We start from the raw sequence: 17,863 nt of genomic DNA, 5'->3' as shown, positions 1-17,863 counted from the left end.
TTCTTTTTGAATGAAAGAAAAGAAACAAAAAAACGTTTAAGACACTAGCAGCATTATACAAAACGCTTATTGGGATGTTCATAGGAAAATATACGTAGGAATGAAGGCAAGGGCGCATGCGGGTATGGAGCTGATTTTCAAATAATATTTGAAATGCATAGCAAGGTTAACCGAACATACAGAAAAAACTACTCCAGCAGATGTTTTAAAAATAATTTTGTTTAATGATTTAAAAAATCATTTTATCATCAAAGACAGCATATTATCAATCTGCATTGCCTTTACAGAAGATATCATTTATGGTATGGATATATATATATATGATACAATAAAAGTCAAACACAGATCTGCTGTCTCCCTAGCACTTTCGCGGCATGAGATATAGAGGTTTCTGTACTTTTTTTTGCAATACTATCTGATATATTATCATTCACAAATTTGCATTTGCAACTCAAAGAAAACCAATAACGGTAACAAAGAAACAAATAAAGAATGAAAACAGAATAAATTGTACTTTAATTCTCGGTTTCAAAATATTCACTAGGGATACAAATCCATACACACCTCTTTACAATAAAATCAAATTGAAATTTATTTTTTACCCACAAATCAGTGTTTTATGACTTAAAAGAGTTTATAAAAAGCTAGGGTGGTACTGGGATCCACAAAAATATTATGACAAAAACGTATGTTTCATGAATTACATGTATATATAAACTATATCATAATACACAGGGAATATATTCATAAGACATATCTAACAATCAGATCCTAGTTGTTTCCGCATTACATCACCAAGGAGCGACACTGGTCGTCTTGTCCTGGACAAGATGTATAGTTCGTGACAAAAAATATGCTTAACTTCCTGACATATTTGATAATTAAATCAAGGTTGGATATGATTAATATCTACGGTTCCACCCAAGTATTAAATTTTCTAATAAAATAACTTTAAGATTCAGGTGTGGACGATTTAGCGGAAGACACTTACCCTATTGGAACACCTGGTCTCATTATGATATGGCGAGTGCTACCGGACTATCGCCTCTTATTTGGTGAACGAATAATTAATTTTGCATTGCTTGTATGCGGCTTTCTGATTGGTTAATGTTTATTTTCATACCTCTATGAAAAAAAAATTGAAAACGGCGCGGGAAATGAGACGAAACAATACGGCCATTGACGTTGCGTATTGATATATGAAAAAGAACCTCTTATTAGATCAGTCAAATTGTACATTAAACATGTTTTAATTTTGAAAATCAATTTTATAAACTAATAATTAAAAGCATCGATGTCAAGATGACATTAATACTAAATGTACTAGGAAAAGATAAGTCATTCAAGAACAACAGAGAATACCAATGTAATCATAAAATCGCCAATAAATGAAATCAATATTCTCTTTTTAATTTTTAAGGATATTCATGCAAATCTATATTTTTGTTCGCAATTCATCCTAGTTGTTATAATTACGATTTTGTTATAATGTCGGTATTCTCTGTTGTTCTTGGATGAATGATCTTGGAATTCTTTGTACATCAGTTCACCAAATAGGAGACCCTGGTCCAACAATACTCGCCATAGCATAAGGATACATTTGAGCTGTCTGATAAATTATTCCAAAATTTGGATCATTAGACATTAAAATCTAACAATGTATACCTACTTTCCAACGCACTCATACACACAGATATGTATATATCTTAATTAATAGCTTACGTATTTAACGATATAAAATATTAAAATAGAAGTATAAAGTTATCAAGTGATATATATCAACGGCATGTCAATACACCAAAATACATAGGTCTATATTTATCACATACAATATAAATAGGGTATTGTATTAAGGATTTTACATTAAAATACATAAAAAAGAACAACTAATTTGGAAACCAAACATATACACAAGTGCTTAATAACAATTCCTGACCGACACGAGAACAATTCGTATTGGTAAAAAATATGCAATACTGTTCAAAACTGAGAATGGCATAAACAGAAAGGTAACACAAAACATCTCGTTTTCTATATTAAGAAAATATATGAACATTTGTTTATACAATTACATATAAAATACACTCCCTTTTAAACATGAGAATGAAGAAGGGATCGGGGAGGGGGATAATGTGGGTTTTTTTTACATAAGTTTTACTATAAAATCTTAATCTATTTGAATTACAGTAAATGTTTAAGACACTATAATAGAATTATCATATGCTGTTTATTGGAACACGGACAAATTTGTCCGCTTATTGTATTTTTACATTCCAAAAATGTTTTCATTAAGGTCTTGGCAAAACACACGGCCTTACAAAATAGTAAATGAATGACATACTTTTAAGTTGGCATTATAAGTAGCGTTTTCCCAGATTAACCCCCACCTCACATATATAGCTGTTTTGATGCGATAATACCTACTTTGACAATTAACAAGTAATTAATATGATAAAGATCACAAACAAGATATTCTGCTGCAGTTTGACATTGAATTCGTCCATGAGGATAGCTTAAAGTCTAAGCCTGCATTTTTTAACGGTATCTTTACCCATGATTTCGTCACCTTTTTGACGTGAGAAACATATGGATTGGTGCTACTATATTGAATACACGCATAAATAGCAACCTCATTTCAACTCAATCCATTACAATTGTTTTGTTTAAATCTGAAATAATAAAAGAACACTATTAGATATAATAACAAACTTCTTTTTTTTTTAAATAGAGTCTTAAATATATGTTTTGTTCATTAAGTATAACATAACATATCGGTTGTTTCCGTGATTTGGCTTTCACGCCATGCTACATAATTGTTTATGACAATGTAGCGCTTTAGTTGCAGCCCGATAGAACAACACATTTCTTATGCAATTGCTCTGCCGATTCTCATTTGTAAACTTCTGTCTGTTTTGCCCTTATGCTGGTAATATAATGATGATAAGTGATAATTTGAAGTTCACATGAAACCAAAATAGCCATATTTTGACACTTAACAATGGAGCAAAACGTATATTATTATTATACTATGATCATTTCTTTAATTGGAATTTTGCATATTTTTCACGTTTTTTTTTGTTTTTGTTTTTCTTTTTTCACGTGCTGCCCTTATTTCGTTTTATTTCTATAATCAGAATTTGGTATATTTTTCACGCGTTACCCTTGCTTCGTTTTATTTCTATAATCAGAATTTGGTATATTTTTCACGCGTTACCCTTATTTCGTTTTATTTCTATAATCAGAATTTGGTATATTTTTCACGCGTTACCCTTATTTCGTTTTATTTCTATAATTATAATTTGGTATATTTTTCACGCGTTACCCTTATTTCGTTTTATTTCTATAATCAGAATTTGGTATATTTTTCACGCGTTACCCTTATTTCGTTTTATTTCTATAATTATAATTTGGTATATTTTTCACGCGTTACCCTTATTTCGTTTTATTTCTATAATCAGAATTTGGTATATTTTTCACGCGTTACCCTTGCTTCGTTTTATTTCTATAATCAGAATTTGGTATATTTTTCACGCGTTACCCTTGCTTCGTTGGTCGAAAATCGATGAGATGATCCTGGTACTTCCTCCCTTACAAACGACGTCTGGTAGGCCCGATTGTCAGCACCGGAGAAGCTATTGTCGATCTCCAGGTCCGTTATTGGAGGATAGTGGTACGAATCCCGGAGTTCCCTACAATAATTAATAATATTTTTTTAACCGTCAGCAGCGATATTATGCGTAAGAACAACTGATGACCTTCATATTGAATATATCGGAAAAAAGCAAAAAAAAAAAAGTAAAACGCTAATCCGTCATTGTGCTAGTCTGTTTAAATTCGGTTGGGCCCTAAAATTTGAGTGCACCAAAATTAGTACATTTACAGTAATCCGCATTGATATATGATTTAATTATAGATCAGGGAACTTACTGAAACTGGTACTCTCCCTTCTCCCTCGGTCTTCGTTTGACACAGAGACAACACACACAGATAAGCGCTATGAGGAGGACAGCGCCCCCAGCACACGCCAGGAGAATGATATACTTAGACTGCATCTTGAGGCGTTCGTCTGAGTTTTCACAATGGTCCCCGTAATACACAAACTTGTCACTTGTTTTACACCTAATGAATGAACAATTGTTTACATGAACATTTTGTTAGACAACTCTAACGCCTACAAACTTGTATCTTAAATCAGGTTCTTCTGGTTGTTAAGTATGAGTGTGAATAGACTATATAAATATATATCACAACCAGTTTGGGATTTAAGCGTGAAGTGTGAGTGACTACTCTGCAACCTTCAATAGAATAAATGACCATTGCAGTGAGGTGTAACAATTGAAATTAATAGAAGCCGAATCGACCTGTACACCGATTATCATCGGTCGGCGTGATGGAGTCTTGCTGTCACGATGTGATGCTATTTGTTATGTTAGCCTTTTGTTATAGTTCCGGTTTTTGATTCCTCGGGAAGTGTCGACTTTTAAGTGATTTTCGATTTTACACACCTGCAACCGATATTGTTCTGTTCATTAACGTAACATTCCGCTCCGTTTTGACAAGGATTGGTAGTCATACACTTATGAATGCAAGACGTTACTCCCCCAGTGTATTGGCAGTCATATCCAACTGGACAAATTCCCGTGGCAAAACAAGGAGACTGAACAATGACTTGGGCTGCAAATAAAAAAATAAAATAAAAATAAGAAAAAATCGGTCAATAACATCATTTGAACTTTAATACAGATATATAACATACAAACACGTTTTTCCATTGCTATGATTACAATATGAGGGTTCTGGACACAGTTTCGTTCCCAGATGATAACCCTATAATGTCCGTCAGTTGTCCAGTCCGGAGGGGGGATATTGTAAAATAGCCGTCTTTATATTGTAGGGAATTTTCAACTTATTTTTTGGGTACACTCTTTTGTGGTTAAGTCCATCAAATAATATAACAATAATACATACAACAATTATTTACATTCTCAGTTCCATTGCAACCACGAAAACAACGAAAGTTTACACACAATGACACTTCATGTAATACACCATTACATTTAGTGTTGCGAGAATGTTTTATAAATCCCCTAAAAACAATACAAGCAATATCTTCTTAATGTTATCCTCCTTCCAGCCACTGGTGAACTCCATATGTGAAAGCTGACCCGAGACCCCTCTAGAACCCTTTCCTAGATGCCCGGATGACCTGACTACGCGTTTCCTAGTAACCAATTGACTACGTATTCAGAACCATACAATTGTAAGATCAAAACACTCCGAGTACATGAGAAAACTGAATACTAGCCTGTCTGTTTTTGTCTTTTGTTTGTGTTTCTTTGTGTGTATGAATTTTGTTTGTTTTGCTTTGTTGTTGTTGTTGTTGTTGTTGTTGTTGTGTGTGTGTGTGTGTGTGTGTGTGTGTGTGTGTGTGTGTGTGTGTGTTGTTTGTGTGTTTGCTTTTTGGCGCGCGCGCACGCGCGCGTGTGTTTTGTTTGTTTTCGTCTTTCTGACATTTTCCTCTCATTTTGTGCCTAAATGCATGCTGTTTTTTTCAGTATCTATCTGGAGATAGCTTTTGGATTACCGAAATTATTTTGTTTTATGAAAATGTTGTTATATCATTAATTTTGCCGCCGTGAATCTTTGTAGCGATATCAGGTGGGGGTAACGGCCACCCACGTATCGTTTTTAAATACCTTGTGCATATTCAGCTGGGCGGTTTTTCCTGATATATCCAGGAACGAGAGTTCCTACATTGTGGACAGTACTCCAGGAGTCCATTTGGTTTTGAACTGTCTGTAATCTAACAAGAGTTGTTGCCCATGTTTTATCTCGCTGTGACGTCGCGTCCAAATTCACAGCGTATGTGCAAACCACGCTGCCATGCCTGCGGATACAATTGAAATAATGGAAAAACTAATGAGGAATTAAAAATCGTGTTAGCGTATGTTGCTCTTTAAGGAATAAGTATGTATTAGTGAGAAAAAAAAGTCCAAATGTAAAATTCTAAAAAAAATACTATTATCTATAGCAATAAAAATGTTTAAATTGAAGTTTAAAATAAACAAATAAATGAATACAAGGTTGTATTGAGCGTATGTAGTTGAAGATGTGGTAGATTTCATAGCATTGTTACTATAGTTGTCTTTGTAGCTTGGAATCAATGTTACTCTTTTAAAGTAAAGTTATGACTTATTCATATATATGCACATCTACTTTAAACTATATAGCACTAAATCATAACAAACTTTGAATACAATACTAATTGTGTAACGTTTGTACCTGTAATGAACAATGGTAATTTTTCTGAAACCTGGAATGTCTTTATAAATCGTCTCCAACTGTAAAATAAGAAAGAATACAACTTGGCTTATACTGTCGACAATTGTCAGTAGTGTACGTAAAATCGAAGATGACCAATATCCGGCCGAGGTTGATACTGGTTATCTTAACTCCATAAGTCATCAATTAGACAGAAACAAAGTGTCATAACTGTGTCCTTTCATTTCTGTAGCAAAACCAGAACATGGCAGAACATGCAAATGCTGAAGGCATGATCCCTTGCCATTGGAAATGCATTTTATTACATAAATCCACCGCAACGTCATAGATACAGCATATTTCATAAAACATGTTGCACTCTCCCGCAACTTGACGGAATGTGTCTGACAAATATGATTGGATGAAACTATGCAACGTCACAGAACGCCCGCACGAGCGAATTCAATTCGATGTAACCTGGGATAACACGCGATAAGATGTAGACCAATCGGCATCTGACACAAAACTGAAAATGTAATAATTCTTTTATATATATTCCCTTTTTATTCTATATTTGCATATCAAGCTATTTTACTGTATTGCGTGTCTTACCAGATCTATGACCTTCCTAGAAAGATCCCGGTATTGATCAGACTCCTTCTGGAGGTAGTCATCATCCCATTTAATATCAAAAGATATGGTAAACGGTAAAACAAATAAGGCAGATTCTGAAAATAAATCACTCCCAAAAATAAACAAAACATATTTATAAAGCATACGCTCAACAATTGTATTTTACAATTTAAAAAATGGTTGGTGATGATAGAGGTGTTATTTTTATGATAGTTCATGTAAATTACACATCAAGAAAATCGTTTCCCAAAATATGCATGTTTGGAAAATGTTTATTGAAGTTAAATATTCTTCCATTTTTACCTTGAAACAATTGTTCAATTTAACACTGCATAAAGATCAAAAATATAAATACACGCATAAAGGTGCCAAAGGATTTCTTATTTTCATCCAGATCATAAAAAAACACAAAGATACATATCTTAGCGATAATTTAATTTTAGCGATTTTGGCACTATTTTAATGAGAAGTTTGCGCTAAAATATGTGTGCGCCAAGATATGGACGTTTACAGTAATGGTAGTTTAAGAGATAACCTACCCCAGAGAGGAGTCTTATTGCTGTATGGAGACGGTACAGTGGTGACTGGCTTTTTGTCCGGTGTGGTCGGAAATAATGGAGTTCTGCCCCAGGATCGGCAAACCTTTACACAATCTATTGTAGTTGTAGTTGGTGTGGTTGTTGTTGGTGTTGTTGTGGTTGTAGTTGTTGGAGTAGTGGTAGTGGTGGTTGTTGATGTTGTAGTTGTGGGCGTGGTTGTTGTGGTAGTTGTCGGTGTAGTTGTAGTTGTTGGTGTTGTGGTTGTAGTTGTTGGAGTGGTAGTAGTTGTAGGCGTGGTGGTGGTTGTAGTCGTCGGAGCTGTTGTAGTTGTCGGAGTTGTTGTAGTTGTAGGAGTTGTTGTTGTTGGCGTTGTGGTTGTAGTAGTTGATGGAGTGGTAGTAGTTGTAGACGTAGTGGTTGTAGTTGATGGAGTAGTAGTTGTCGGTGTGGTTGTGGTAGTTGTTGGTTTTGTGCTGGTTGTAGTAGGAGATGTTGTAGTTGTGGTTGTCGGTGTTGTGGTGGTTACTGTTGTCGGAGATGTTGTAGTTGTCGGAGTTGTTGTAGTTGTCGGAGTTGTTGTAGTTGTCGGAGTTGTTGTCGATGTTGAAGTAGTTGGTGTCGTGTGTGAAGTGGTTCTACAAACCTGTACACATTCTGTCGTATGGTTAGTTGACGACGTTGTCTTGGGGGTGTTTATAATAGTATTCGGTGATGTATTTCCTTTTGATGTTACAGTAATTGCTGTCGTCGGAGTTGTCAACTTTGGCTGTTGAACAGGCATAAGTTTTGACGTGAATGTCGGTTGATTTGAGGTCAAAGACGATATAGGCATCGGGGGTGATGTTGATCGACAAACTTTAACACAATGTGTAGTAGAAGCGAGTGGCATGGTAGTTGAAGAAGTGGTGGTGGTGGTGGAAGCTGTTGGCGTTTTGGTTGGAGTAGTAGTTTTTGTAGTTGTCGGAGTCGTTGTAGTCGTTGGCGTGGTGGATGTTGTAGTTTTAGTAGTTGTTGGCGTGGTCGTTGTTGTAGTTGTCGGTGTTGTGGTAGTTGTCGGAGTTGTAGTAGTTGTCGGAGTGGTGGTTGTTGTAGTTGTTGGTGTTGTGGTAGTTGTCGGAGTGGTGGTTGTTGTAGTTGTTGGTGTTGTGGTAGTTGTCGGAGTGGTGGTGGTTGTAGTTGTCGGTGTTGTGGTAGTTGTTGGTGTTGTGGTAGTTGTCGGAGTTGTAGTAGTTGTCGGAGTGGTGGTTGTTGTAGTTGTCGGTGTTGTTGTAGTTGTCGGAGTGGTGGTTGTTGTAGTTGTCGGAGTTGTAGTAGTTGTCGGAGTGGTGGTTGTTGTAGTTGTCGGAGTTGTTGTAGTTGTCGGAGTGGTGGTGGTCGTAGTTGTCGGAGTTGTTATAGTTGTCGGAGTGGTGGTGGTCGTAGTTGTTGGTGTTGTGGTAGTTGTTGGTGTTGTGGTAGTTGTCGGAGTTGTAGTAGTTGTCGGAGTGGTGGTTGTTGTAGTTGTCGGTGTTGTGGTGGTCGTAGTTGTTGGTGTTGTGGTAGTTGTCGGAGTTGTAGTAGTTGTAGGCGTTGTGGTGGTTGTAGTTGTCGGAGTTGTTGTAGTTGTCGGAGTTGTTGTAGTTGTTGGAGTTGTTGTAGTTGTCGGAGTGGTGGTAGTTGTAGGCGTCGTGGTGGTTGTAGTTGTCGGAGTTGTTGTAGGCGTCGTGGTGGTTGTAGTTGTCGGAGTTGTAGTTGTCGGAGTTGTTGTAGTTGTAGGCGTGGTGGTAGTTGTAGGCGTCGTGGTGGTTGTAGTTGTCGGAGTTGTTGTAGTCGTCGGAGTTGTTGTAGTTGTCGAAGTTGTTGTAGTTGTCGGAGTTGTAGTAGTTGTAGGCGTCGTGGTGGTTGTAGTTGTCGGAGTTGTTGTAGTTGTCGGAGTTGTTGTAGTTGTCGGAGTTGTTGTAGTTGTCGGAGTTGTAGTAGTTGTAGGCGTCGTGGTGGTAGTTGTAGTTGTTGGTGTCGTGGTAGTTGTAGTTGTTGGTGTCGTGGTTGTTGTAGGTGTGGTGGTGGTTGTAGTTGTCGGAGTTGTAGTAGTTGTCGGAGTTGTAGTAGTTGTCGGAGTTGTAGTAGTTGTCGGAGTTGTTGTAGTTGTCGGAGTTGTAATAGTTGTTGGTGTCGTGGTTGTTGTAGGTGTGGTGGTGGTTGTAGTTGTCGGAGTTGTAGTAGTTGTCGGAGTTGTAGTAGTTGTTGGTGTCGTTGTTACTGTAGTTGTCGGAGTAGTGGTGGTAGTTGTTGTTGACAATGTCGATGAACGACATACCTTAACACAGTTTGTGTTTGTTGGGTTAAGTAGAGTAGGTTTAGTCAACTGTACTGGGGTTACAGTCACCTTGAGCGGGGTCGTATTTTTTGTGACCTGTGTTGGTGTTAATGCCATTTGGCTTGTAGGAGTCATTGTCAAAACTTTTGTAGTTCGTAGTACGTTAGTTACCGTACCTGTGGAGTTTGGTAAAATTGGTATAGCTGTTGGTTTGCTGATATTTTCCGAAGAAGCTGTACGGCATTCTAGAAAACAATTACTTGCGGTAGTTGTCGGTGAAGTGGTTGTAGCTTTAGTCGTAGACGGTGTAGTTGCTGTCGCAGTCGTTGTGGTAGTTGGAGGTGTTGTAGTCGTGGTTGTTGCTGTCGTCGTCGGTGTTGTAGTGGTTGTTGTTGTCGTCGTCGGTGTTGTGGTGGTTGTAGATGTTGTTGTTGTCGTCGGTGTTGTTGTTGTTGTTGTTGTCGGTGTTGTTGTTGTCGGTGTTGTTGTTGTTGTTGTTGTTGTTGTCGGTGTTGTTGTTGTTGTTGTCGTCGGAGTTGTTGTTGTCGTCGGAGTTGTTGTTGTCGTCGTCGGTGTTGTTGTTGTCGTCGGTGTTGTTGTTGTCGTCGGTGTTGTGGTGGTTGTAGGTGTTGTAGTTGTGGTTGTCGGAGTTGTGGTTGGTGTTGTTGTGGTTGTAGGAGTTGTTGTTGGTGTTGTTGTGGTTGTAGGAGTTGTGGTTGGTGTTGTTGTGGTTGTAGGAGTTGTTGTGGTCGTCGTCGTCGTTGTTGTTGTTGTTGTAGTAGGGCATACTTGGTAACATTTATCATATTCTGAAAAAAAAAAGTAAAAAGGTTGGGACCAAACGAGAAATCCGGAAGGAAATATGAGACGAAATCTGGAGTTGCAGAAAGGGACGTATGTCCGGAACTTGGCCGAGACCTACCTTGTTGTTGGTATAATGAGAGAGACATGGACGCTCCTTGTGTAATAAGAGTCAAAGCCATGACGACCAACACAACCGTCCACCTAGTAACCATGGCGACAACGTTATCTGAAACAACACCATATATAAAAAGCAATGTAAAAAACATACAGGGATTTACTTAGGATATTTGGTATTCACTCAACCATATAATTAACTTATCATATCGTGTCGTGTTGTATAGTAGTCAGTAAAGTTTCAATACATCTCCATATGTAGATTGCGTGTTTATTTGTTCAAACATACTTACGTTGTACTGATTAATGATTTATTTTCCTAAAATAAATTCGATGTCATCTGCTAAGTGCAGATTAAGCCATATTTTCGTAGATTAAAACTCCCGCGAAATCTGTTCTTGCTTTTCATCTTTTTCATCTTACTATATATTCTACTTCCATTTCGTATGAAAGTAGTTCTGTAATAATCTACATCACTAAAACGTCATATACCCAAGAAAATGATATACATATCCCATACATCTGTATACTGTAAATGCAATTATTTTCAGTATAAGTCAGATTAGCGGATAAACCTTGCCACAAAAAACATTGTAGAGAACCAGACTCTTAAGGTGCCAAACATGAGGCTTGTCGAGGGCCCCTGTCTCACTGGGATGAATGATTATTTTCCCCTTACTTTGTTTATAATCTGATATTTACATTTGTCTGGCAATGTCACTAAATAAACTAACCAAAACAAAGTGTTGTCTATGAGAGTATAACTGACACCCAAAGCATGCCATGATGCCAGTGCGTAAGAATACATTTACAATGTAAACAAAGATGGCGGCCAATGTGAATCGAACTCTGAACTCCTGAGTGACCAAACACAAGACATTTGAAACAACTAAACTAAATGGTATAATATCGACAAAAACACATCAAATAAAGCAAATATGATAATAAATAAAACATTGTGAAAACCAATATCATTATTTTTGTCGTTTTTGTATGCACTATTTTGTGTGGCAATCTGCACGTGAGAAGAAAGGCTGTTCCAGTTTTGAAACGGTATAATTTCGCGATTGACGATAAGGCAGGAAATTTAAATTATAAGTCGAAACCAACATATTTTTCAAATAAAAACAATTCATCAAACGTAAATATAAGCATTAAACTGTCTTGATATGGCATCTCTGTTCGATATAAATGACAGAGCTTTGCAGACAAACATGGCATAATGCGCTAGACATGCAATTGTTGAGAACGTTCAAAGAGCCTCAACCCTTGGATGAGGTAAGAAAATCTCACATAGGTAAAATTGTGGAAAATCCCTGTCCAGGATAAGAGAAATTGCTATCCACGGAACAGACCAATGTAAGGTTCTGTTTATCTGACATACAAGCCATTAGTAGGTGGGATTGTCATGTTCGCACGAATATGTTTGACCCATAAGGACTCCAACTTCATTGACCAGTGAAAGTGGTCTGAAGTGAAGACATTTAGCAATAATACATTACGGATTTATGTATTGATTCACGTCACGACAACAGAGAAATGTCCACCCCTGAGCCAGGTCAGATGGTATTTAAACATATATTTCTCTCTCCGTTTAATAATATTCTCAAACCTTTGCGTATATTTCAGTAACAGATATTCATTACGCGTTTTAACATTTTTTTCTCTTATGAACCGATTCATTTCTGAAACTATATAATATGTGCATATTAATAATGTTAATGAAAGCTGACAAGATTAACATTTCTCATTTAAATTCCAGAAAGCGAACAATGCTTTTGAACAACGTGTCAAGTTGTTTGTTTTGTGGGTTGGCTTTCCCCCCGGAAAGCCAAACGTGTCTATCATCTCCTATTGAAAAACTAGGTATTGGGTCAGCTAAGGGTAGATCAATTGATGTCATCAGCAGAATTAGAATGACTTTTTCCCTCTCCCATTATTCAGATTTGTCTACAGTTTCACTTGCTCAAGATTTTTTTTCGACCCCTGAGGTATGGCAGATCACACGTTCTCGCAACAATATATTGCAATATATTTTTCAAATATTGGAAAAATCGGACTCAGCGTAATTAAAATAGTATTATGGGATTGAAACAACCATCCCCTTCTTTGAGGACGTGACAGAGAATCTCCATTTTTCGAGCTGATATCACTGAATGTCTCTCGGCAAATCATCAGTAAGACTTTATTCCGCAGGTTGGATATTTCTCAATCACACCTCAAGATTCTATCAATCTTTCTTCAAAAAATATTTTTTTACATGCACTGGGTAGAATTCTGCATATAAAATATTCATTGTAGATAACTGTATCCAGACTGACTGACCATGAATGATATTCTATAAATGTGGTAATTTTTAAACACTCAAATTGTAAATCATACTGACCATGAATGATATTCTATAAATGTGGTAATTTTTATCATAGAGATTTATCGGGTTAGGTTAGCGTAATGATGAATATATGTACAACATATTTCTGTAGGATTGAAACTAACGTGAATGTTGAAAATATCTCACACATTTGTTAAATCAAACAATTGTTTTTTGTATGATTTATTTATGTTTTATTTTTTGTTTGTTTATATTTTATGAATTATTGGTCTTTGAATAAGTTATTCTCTGTCGTATTCAAACATTCAGTTAAGAGGAATGTCACAGTTGGATTTTCTAATGGTTTACATCTTATGGACACTCAGGTCATACCCAGACAGTGTCCGTTTTTATAGTGTTATCACACTGAAATGCCACTCATTAAATGTAAAGACGAAACTAAGTGATGTGTACTCATTTTTCTATATTATCTTACATCTTAGGGTTATTGTGCTGATATCACGGTGATTATTATTCCATCACGAAGTTTTGAGAAATTTGTGTTTTGAATGTCAACTTTAACACATTGTTAATATTTTGAATAAAACATCCAAGTTTAATTACTGTTGTACACTAGCCGTAGTAATATGGGCAAAATCAGCTAAATAAAAGAAATGATTTGACCATTACTCTTTATTTCCCTGTATGTTTTACCTCCAGCAGTCAGGTATTTATTAGCTATGTTTAGATAACGGCTAATATTGTCTGATTTATTTTATTCAAAGTCGATGTTACTAAAATAAATATTACCAACACAAATGTGTGTTACAAATTATTTTGGTAATATACATGAAGCATCGTCCATAAAGATTTTACATTTATTGTTTCGTTTCCATACTTAAATCCCTCTAGTATAACACTTGATATCAATATAAGATTTCATTTTATTGATATAAAAAGATGCATTTATATAGAAACAGATACTCTATACATTTCTTTTGTAACAATGTAAATAGAGGATATTCGACAATGGCAATATCAAAGTGGACTTTATAGAGAAAGTTTTATAGATATAAAAGTGGCCTTTATAGAGAAAGTGTTATAGATATAAAAGTGGCCTTTACAGAGAAAGTGTTATAGATATAAAAGTGGCGTTTACAGAGAAAGTTTTATAGATATAAAAGTGGCTTTTATAGAGAAAGTTTTATAGATATAAAAGTGGCCTTTACAGAGAAAGTGCTATAGATATAAAAGTGGCCTTTACAGAGAAAGTGTTATAAATATAAAAGTGGCCTTTACAGAGAAAGTTTTATAAATATAAAAGTGGCCTTTACAGAGAAAGTTTTATGGATATAAAAGTGGCCTTTACAGAAAAAGTTTTATAAATATAAAAGTATTATAGATAAAACTTTCTCTATGAAGGCTTTCTTTTTATAAAAAAACATATAAAGACTTCCGTCTATAAAGGTTATTCATTATATATCAGTAAGCCAGAAATCTAATTAATGTAGTTTCTGTTGTAGGTATTATTGGTCTCCTTTTATCATATAAGTAAGTGATATATTCTAAATATCAACCTATGTGAAAAACACTGTATATCCGGGTCACTTTGTTGGATATGAACGTCGAAACGTGTGGAGGATTAAGTAGGAGTTTATTCCAATTCTTAGTGTAACAGATATCAGGAAGGTTATATATATATTTCAATGTTTTATAAAAGGAATTTAATCCAAAAATTCAGACCGAACGATCATTTGATTCTGAATCAGAAATAACCAATCCTTTCTTAAGATGAATAGAATCTTTCACCCCCACGGTGGTGAGACAGGGGATTCTCTTACCCTGGACAGGGATATCCGCAGTTTTATCGGGGTGAGATTTTCTTATCTCACCCTAGGGAAAAGACAAGCTACACGTGTTCTTCTCACGTTCTCAACAATTGTATTTTGTCACGTCAACAATACCATGTCGTCACGGCAACAGTATCATGACGTCACGTCGACAATTCAATCACGTCACGTCAACATTTCCCTTGCATTGATGTAACGTGAATGCTATATACATAAGAGGGTAAACAGGGATAAGAGAAAAATAATCATTCACCCCCATGGAAGTGAGACAGGGGAATCTCAACCCTCGGGGTAAGATTATTAAGCTGCCAAACAATCGGCAAGCCTCGTGTTTGGCAACTTAAGAATCTTACCCTCGGGTTGAGATTCCCCTGTCTCACCCCAAGGGGTTGAAAGATTATATTAATCTCAACCCGAGGGGGAAGATTCTTAAGCCTCGTGTTTGGCAGCTTTTTCTTACTCCGAGGTTGAGATTCCCCTGTCTCACTTCCAATGGGGTGAATGCTTATTTTTCTCTTACCCTGCTTACCTTCTTATGTATCTAATATTACGTTACATCGATTCAAGGAATTGTTGACGTGACGTGATAGAATTGTCGACATGACGTTATTGTACTATTACCCTGACGTCATGGTATTGTTGACGTGACGAAATACAATTGTTAATAACGTGAAAAGAGCACTCGTAGCTTGTCTTTTCCCTAGGGTGAGATACGAAAATCTCAACCCGGTAAAACTGCGGATATCCCGGTCCAGGATAACAGAAAATGAAATCCTTCATCCCTGATTTGAATATGATTTTTCATTGACATTTTATTTTGAGTAATCTGATATTATAAAATAATCTATGATGTATTTGCGATAGGACCGTAATTTCTACATTATTTTGCATAACGCTTTTTCATTATACTGTTACATCGTATTATTTGTTATATTAGATATGGTCCGATTTTCCTCAGTTCTCTATGGTTAAAACATTATGACGTGTAAGTTCAAAGTTTAATATATTTACCTGAAGTCTCGATGTTTAGAAACACCAAGACAATGTTGCGTGTATATGTCATGATCATTGTGAAGTCACAATGAAAAAAATGTAAATTTACAGTTTTCAAGACAAATATAATGCAACTCCATCCGTTTGCAAATAAGTTTCATATCTAATATAATAAAATAAGGAATTTTGATGAGGTTAATATATCTAAAATATTGACCTGACCAAAGGTCCATCATTGATAAATATCAGCCAGTCCATATTACACTCCAGACTGGGTAAACATTAATAGCTAATTAGCGTACTAAAGGATACAACACCTGCATCAGGTATCTTAATCCCTCTAAGCACCGTCTTAACATGCCATCTATTTATCGGTTACCTAATGTTGTATTAACTAACGCAAATAACTTAGGTAAAGACGGGACCGGACCAAAGTACATTATGACAAATATATAAATACAGATTCTGATATTTTTAGTTTTTTTTTCTCGTAATCCATGGAACATATTTAAAGATCAACAAAAAATTGTAGATTACTTTTAAAAAATGCTTTACAAAAAATATCTTCTTTTTTTTTCGGGGGTTATTTGTTATCGGATAAACCTTAGTCCTTGAGATCGTTTTCAGAAATTACAAAATAGATTCAATGACATTACTTTAGTTATGGGATAATGTTACGCACTAGAAGTTGAGTTGACAACGTGCTGTACCGTATTATCTAAAACTATTTAGTTGATATACCCCCTGAAAAGGTTAAGATAAGTTACCGCTGAGTCTGAATCAGACAAGAAATGCAATGTACATTTCCGATATAAGGGGAGTCTATATCGAACATGCGTCTCCCCCAAGAGTAATTGAGACTATCAAATACATTCGGGTATTTTCGTGTTGGGTTAAAAGTAATACTTAGGATCACTCGTTTCAGACTGGTATCGGCATTAATGTTTTATATATCAAATTCGTTTTTTTAAACCAACGGCATCTCAGACGTAGAATAGATATTTAACACCACCTTATTATATAAAGATTAAATTTCTAGAAGGAATTTCAATTGAACATTCATTCTACCGACCTTTACAAAAATCTATATGTTAAAAGATTTATTGCATGAAGAGAAAAGAACAGTTGTGTGTGAAATAAGTCATCAAATAAGGCATTGCATATTTTTAAAAAGAAATAATTGATAATTCAGAGTGACTCAAACCCGAAAAGCTAAAAAAAAACACTTCTTAACAGCATACTTTGAATATCGATTGATGATTTGCTCATCATTATGGCCCAGTTTCATCAATGCTCCTTAACACAAGGAAAGCCTTTTCCATAGGAAAGCATCACAGAATTTAAAGATAAATCTTAGGTAAGGAACAATCCTTAAATACTGTAATTCTTTCCTATGGGGAATTAAAAGTTAAGGAATATTGATGGAACTGGGCCTGGTATCTGTTAATACATGCTCACTCAGCGAAAACTTCATATAAATACAAAAACAATTTTGACATCTTTTTTTACAAAGAATAATGAGGTATGTTTTATTATTATTATTATTATTATTGTAATTAAATCATATCCCAATAGTAAATAAAATAGAAAGTAGGTTAATGGTTAATGAAATCAATTACATGGATAACGAGACATATGTTTCAGTTTAGAGTAATGAAAATCACGTGTTACAAACTCACACCTGAAATACAAAAGACAAGAAATTATCAATATCAGTGTAATAATGGCACAATTAATATCATATGAGCACCAATGATAATCCACGGGAAACACAAAATATCAATGAAATCATTCCTACCTTTACGCACACCTGACTATTCTCCCTGGTAGCCAATTGTCTAACAATAGTCTATTGGGAATGGACTACCTGATATAACTTGTCATAATCGGTAGGGTGGGGCAGGGTAGTAGGAAAGTCAAGGAGTGCTAGGCCAAAATACCTAGCAGGTAAATCTTCGCATATATTAGCTTAAGAGCAATGGGTCATTTCTGTTATCAATTTTCAAATAATCTCAAGTTTGTTTAGAAAAAGTCGCTCTACTTGAAATAGCCTCTAACGATT

At 35.6% G+C, this 17,863-nt stretch overlaps 2 protein-coding genes across 2 annotated transcripts; both read right to left on the bottom strand.

The window, feature by feature from the left end:
- Positions 1-497: 497 nt before the first annotated feature.
- LOC117317698 (mucin-13-like) lies at positions 498-8,558 on the bottom strand. Its single transcript, XM_033872574.1, has 8 exons — positions 7,434-8,558; positions 6,874-6,989; positions 6,283-6,341; positions 5,697-5,887; positions 4,506-4,674; positions 3,928-4,119; positions 3,539-3,689; positions 498-2,669 (listed from the first exon to the last, which is right to left on the bottom strand). The coding sequence occupies exons 1-8, from the start codon at positions 8,320-8,322 to the stop codon at positions 2,664-2,666; spliced, it is 1,773 nt and encodes a 590-aa protein (XP_033728465.1). The 5' UTR covers positions 8,323-8,558; the 3' UTR covers positions 498-2,663.
- A 367-nt stretch (positions 8,559-8,925) lies between these two features.
- On the bottom strand, positions 8,926-9,846 carry LOC117317419 (hepatitis A virus cellular receptor 1-like; the record flags this gene model as incomplete). Its single annotated transcript, XM_033872230.1, has 1 exon — positions 8,926-9,846. A coding segment is annotated over exon 1 (921 nt), but the record flags the coding sequence as incomplete, so codon positions are not given.
- Between the last annotated feature and the right edge of the window lie 8,017 nt (positions 9,847-17,863).

Source organism: Pecten maximus, chromosome 19 (assembly GCF_902652985.1).
Source record: "Pecten maximus chromosome 19, xPecMax1.1, whole genome shotgun sequence".
Classification (NCBI taxonomy): Eukaryota; Metazoa; Mollusca; class Bivalvia; order Pectinida; family Pectinidae; genus Pecten; species Pecten maximus.
The sequence above is the reverse complement of the archived record's forward strand: the minus strand, read 5'-3'. Positions and strand labels throughout refer to the sequence as shown.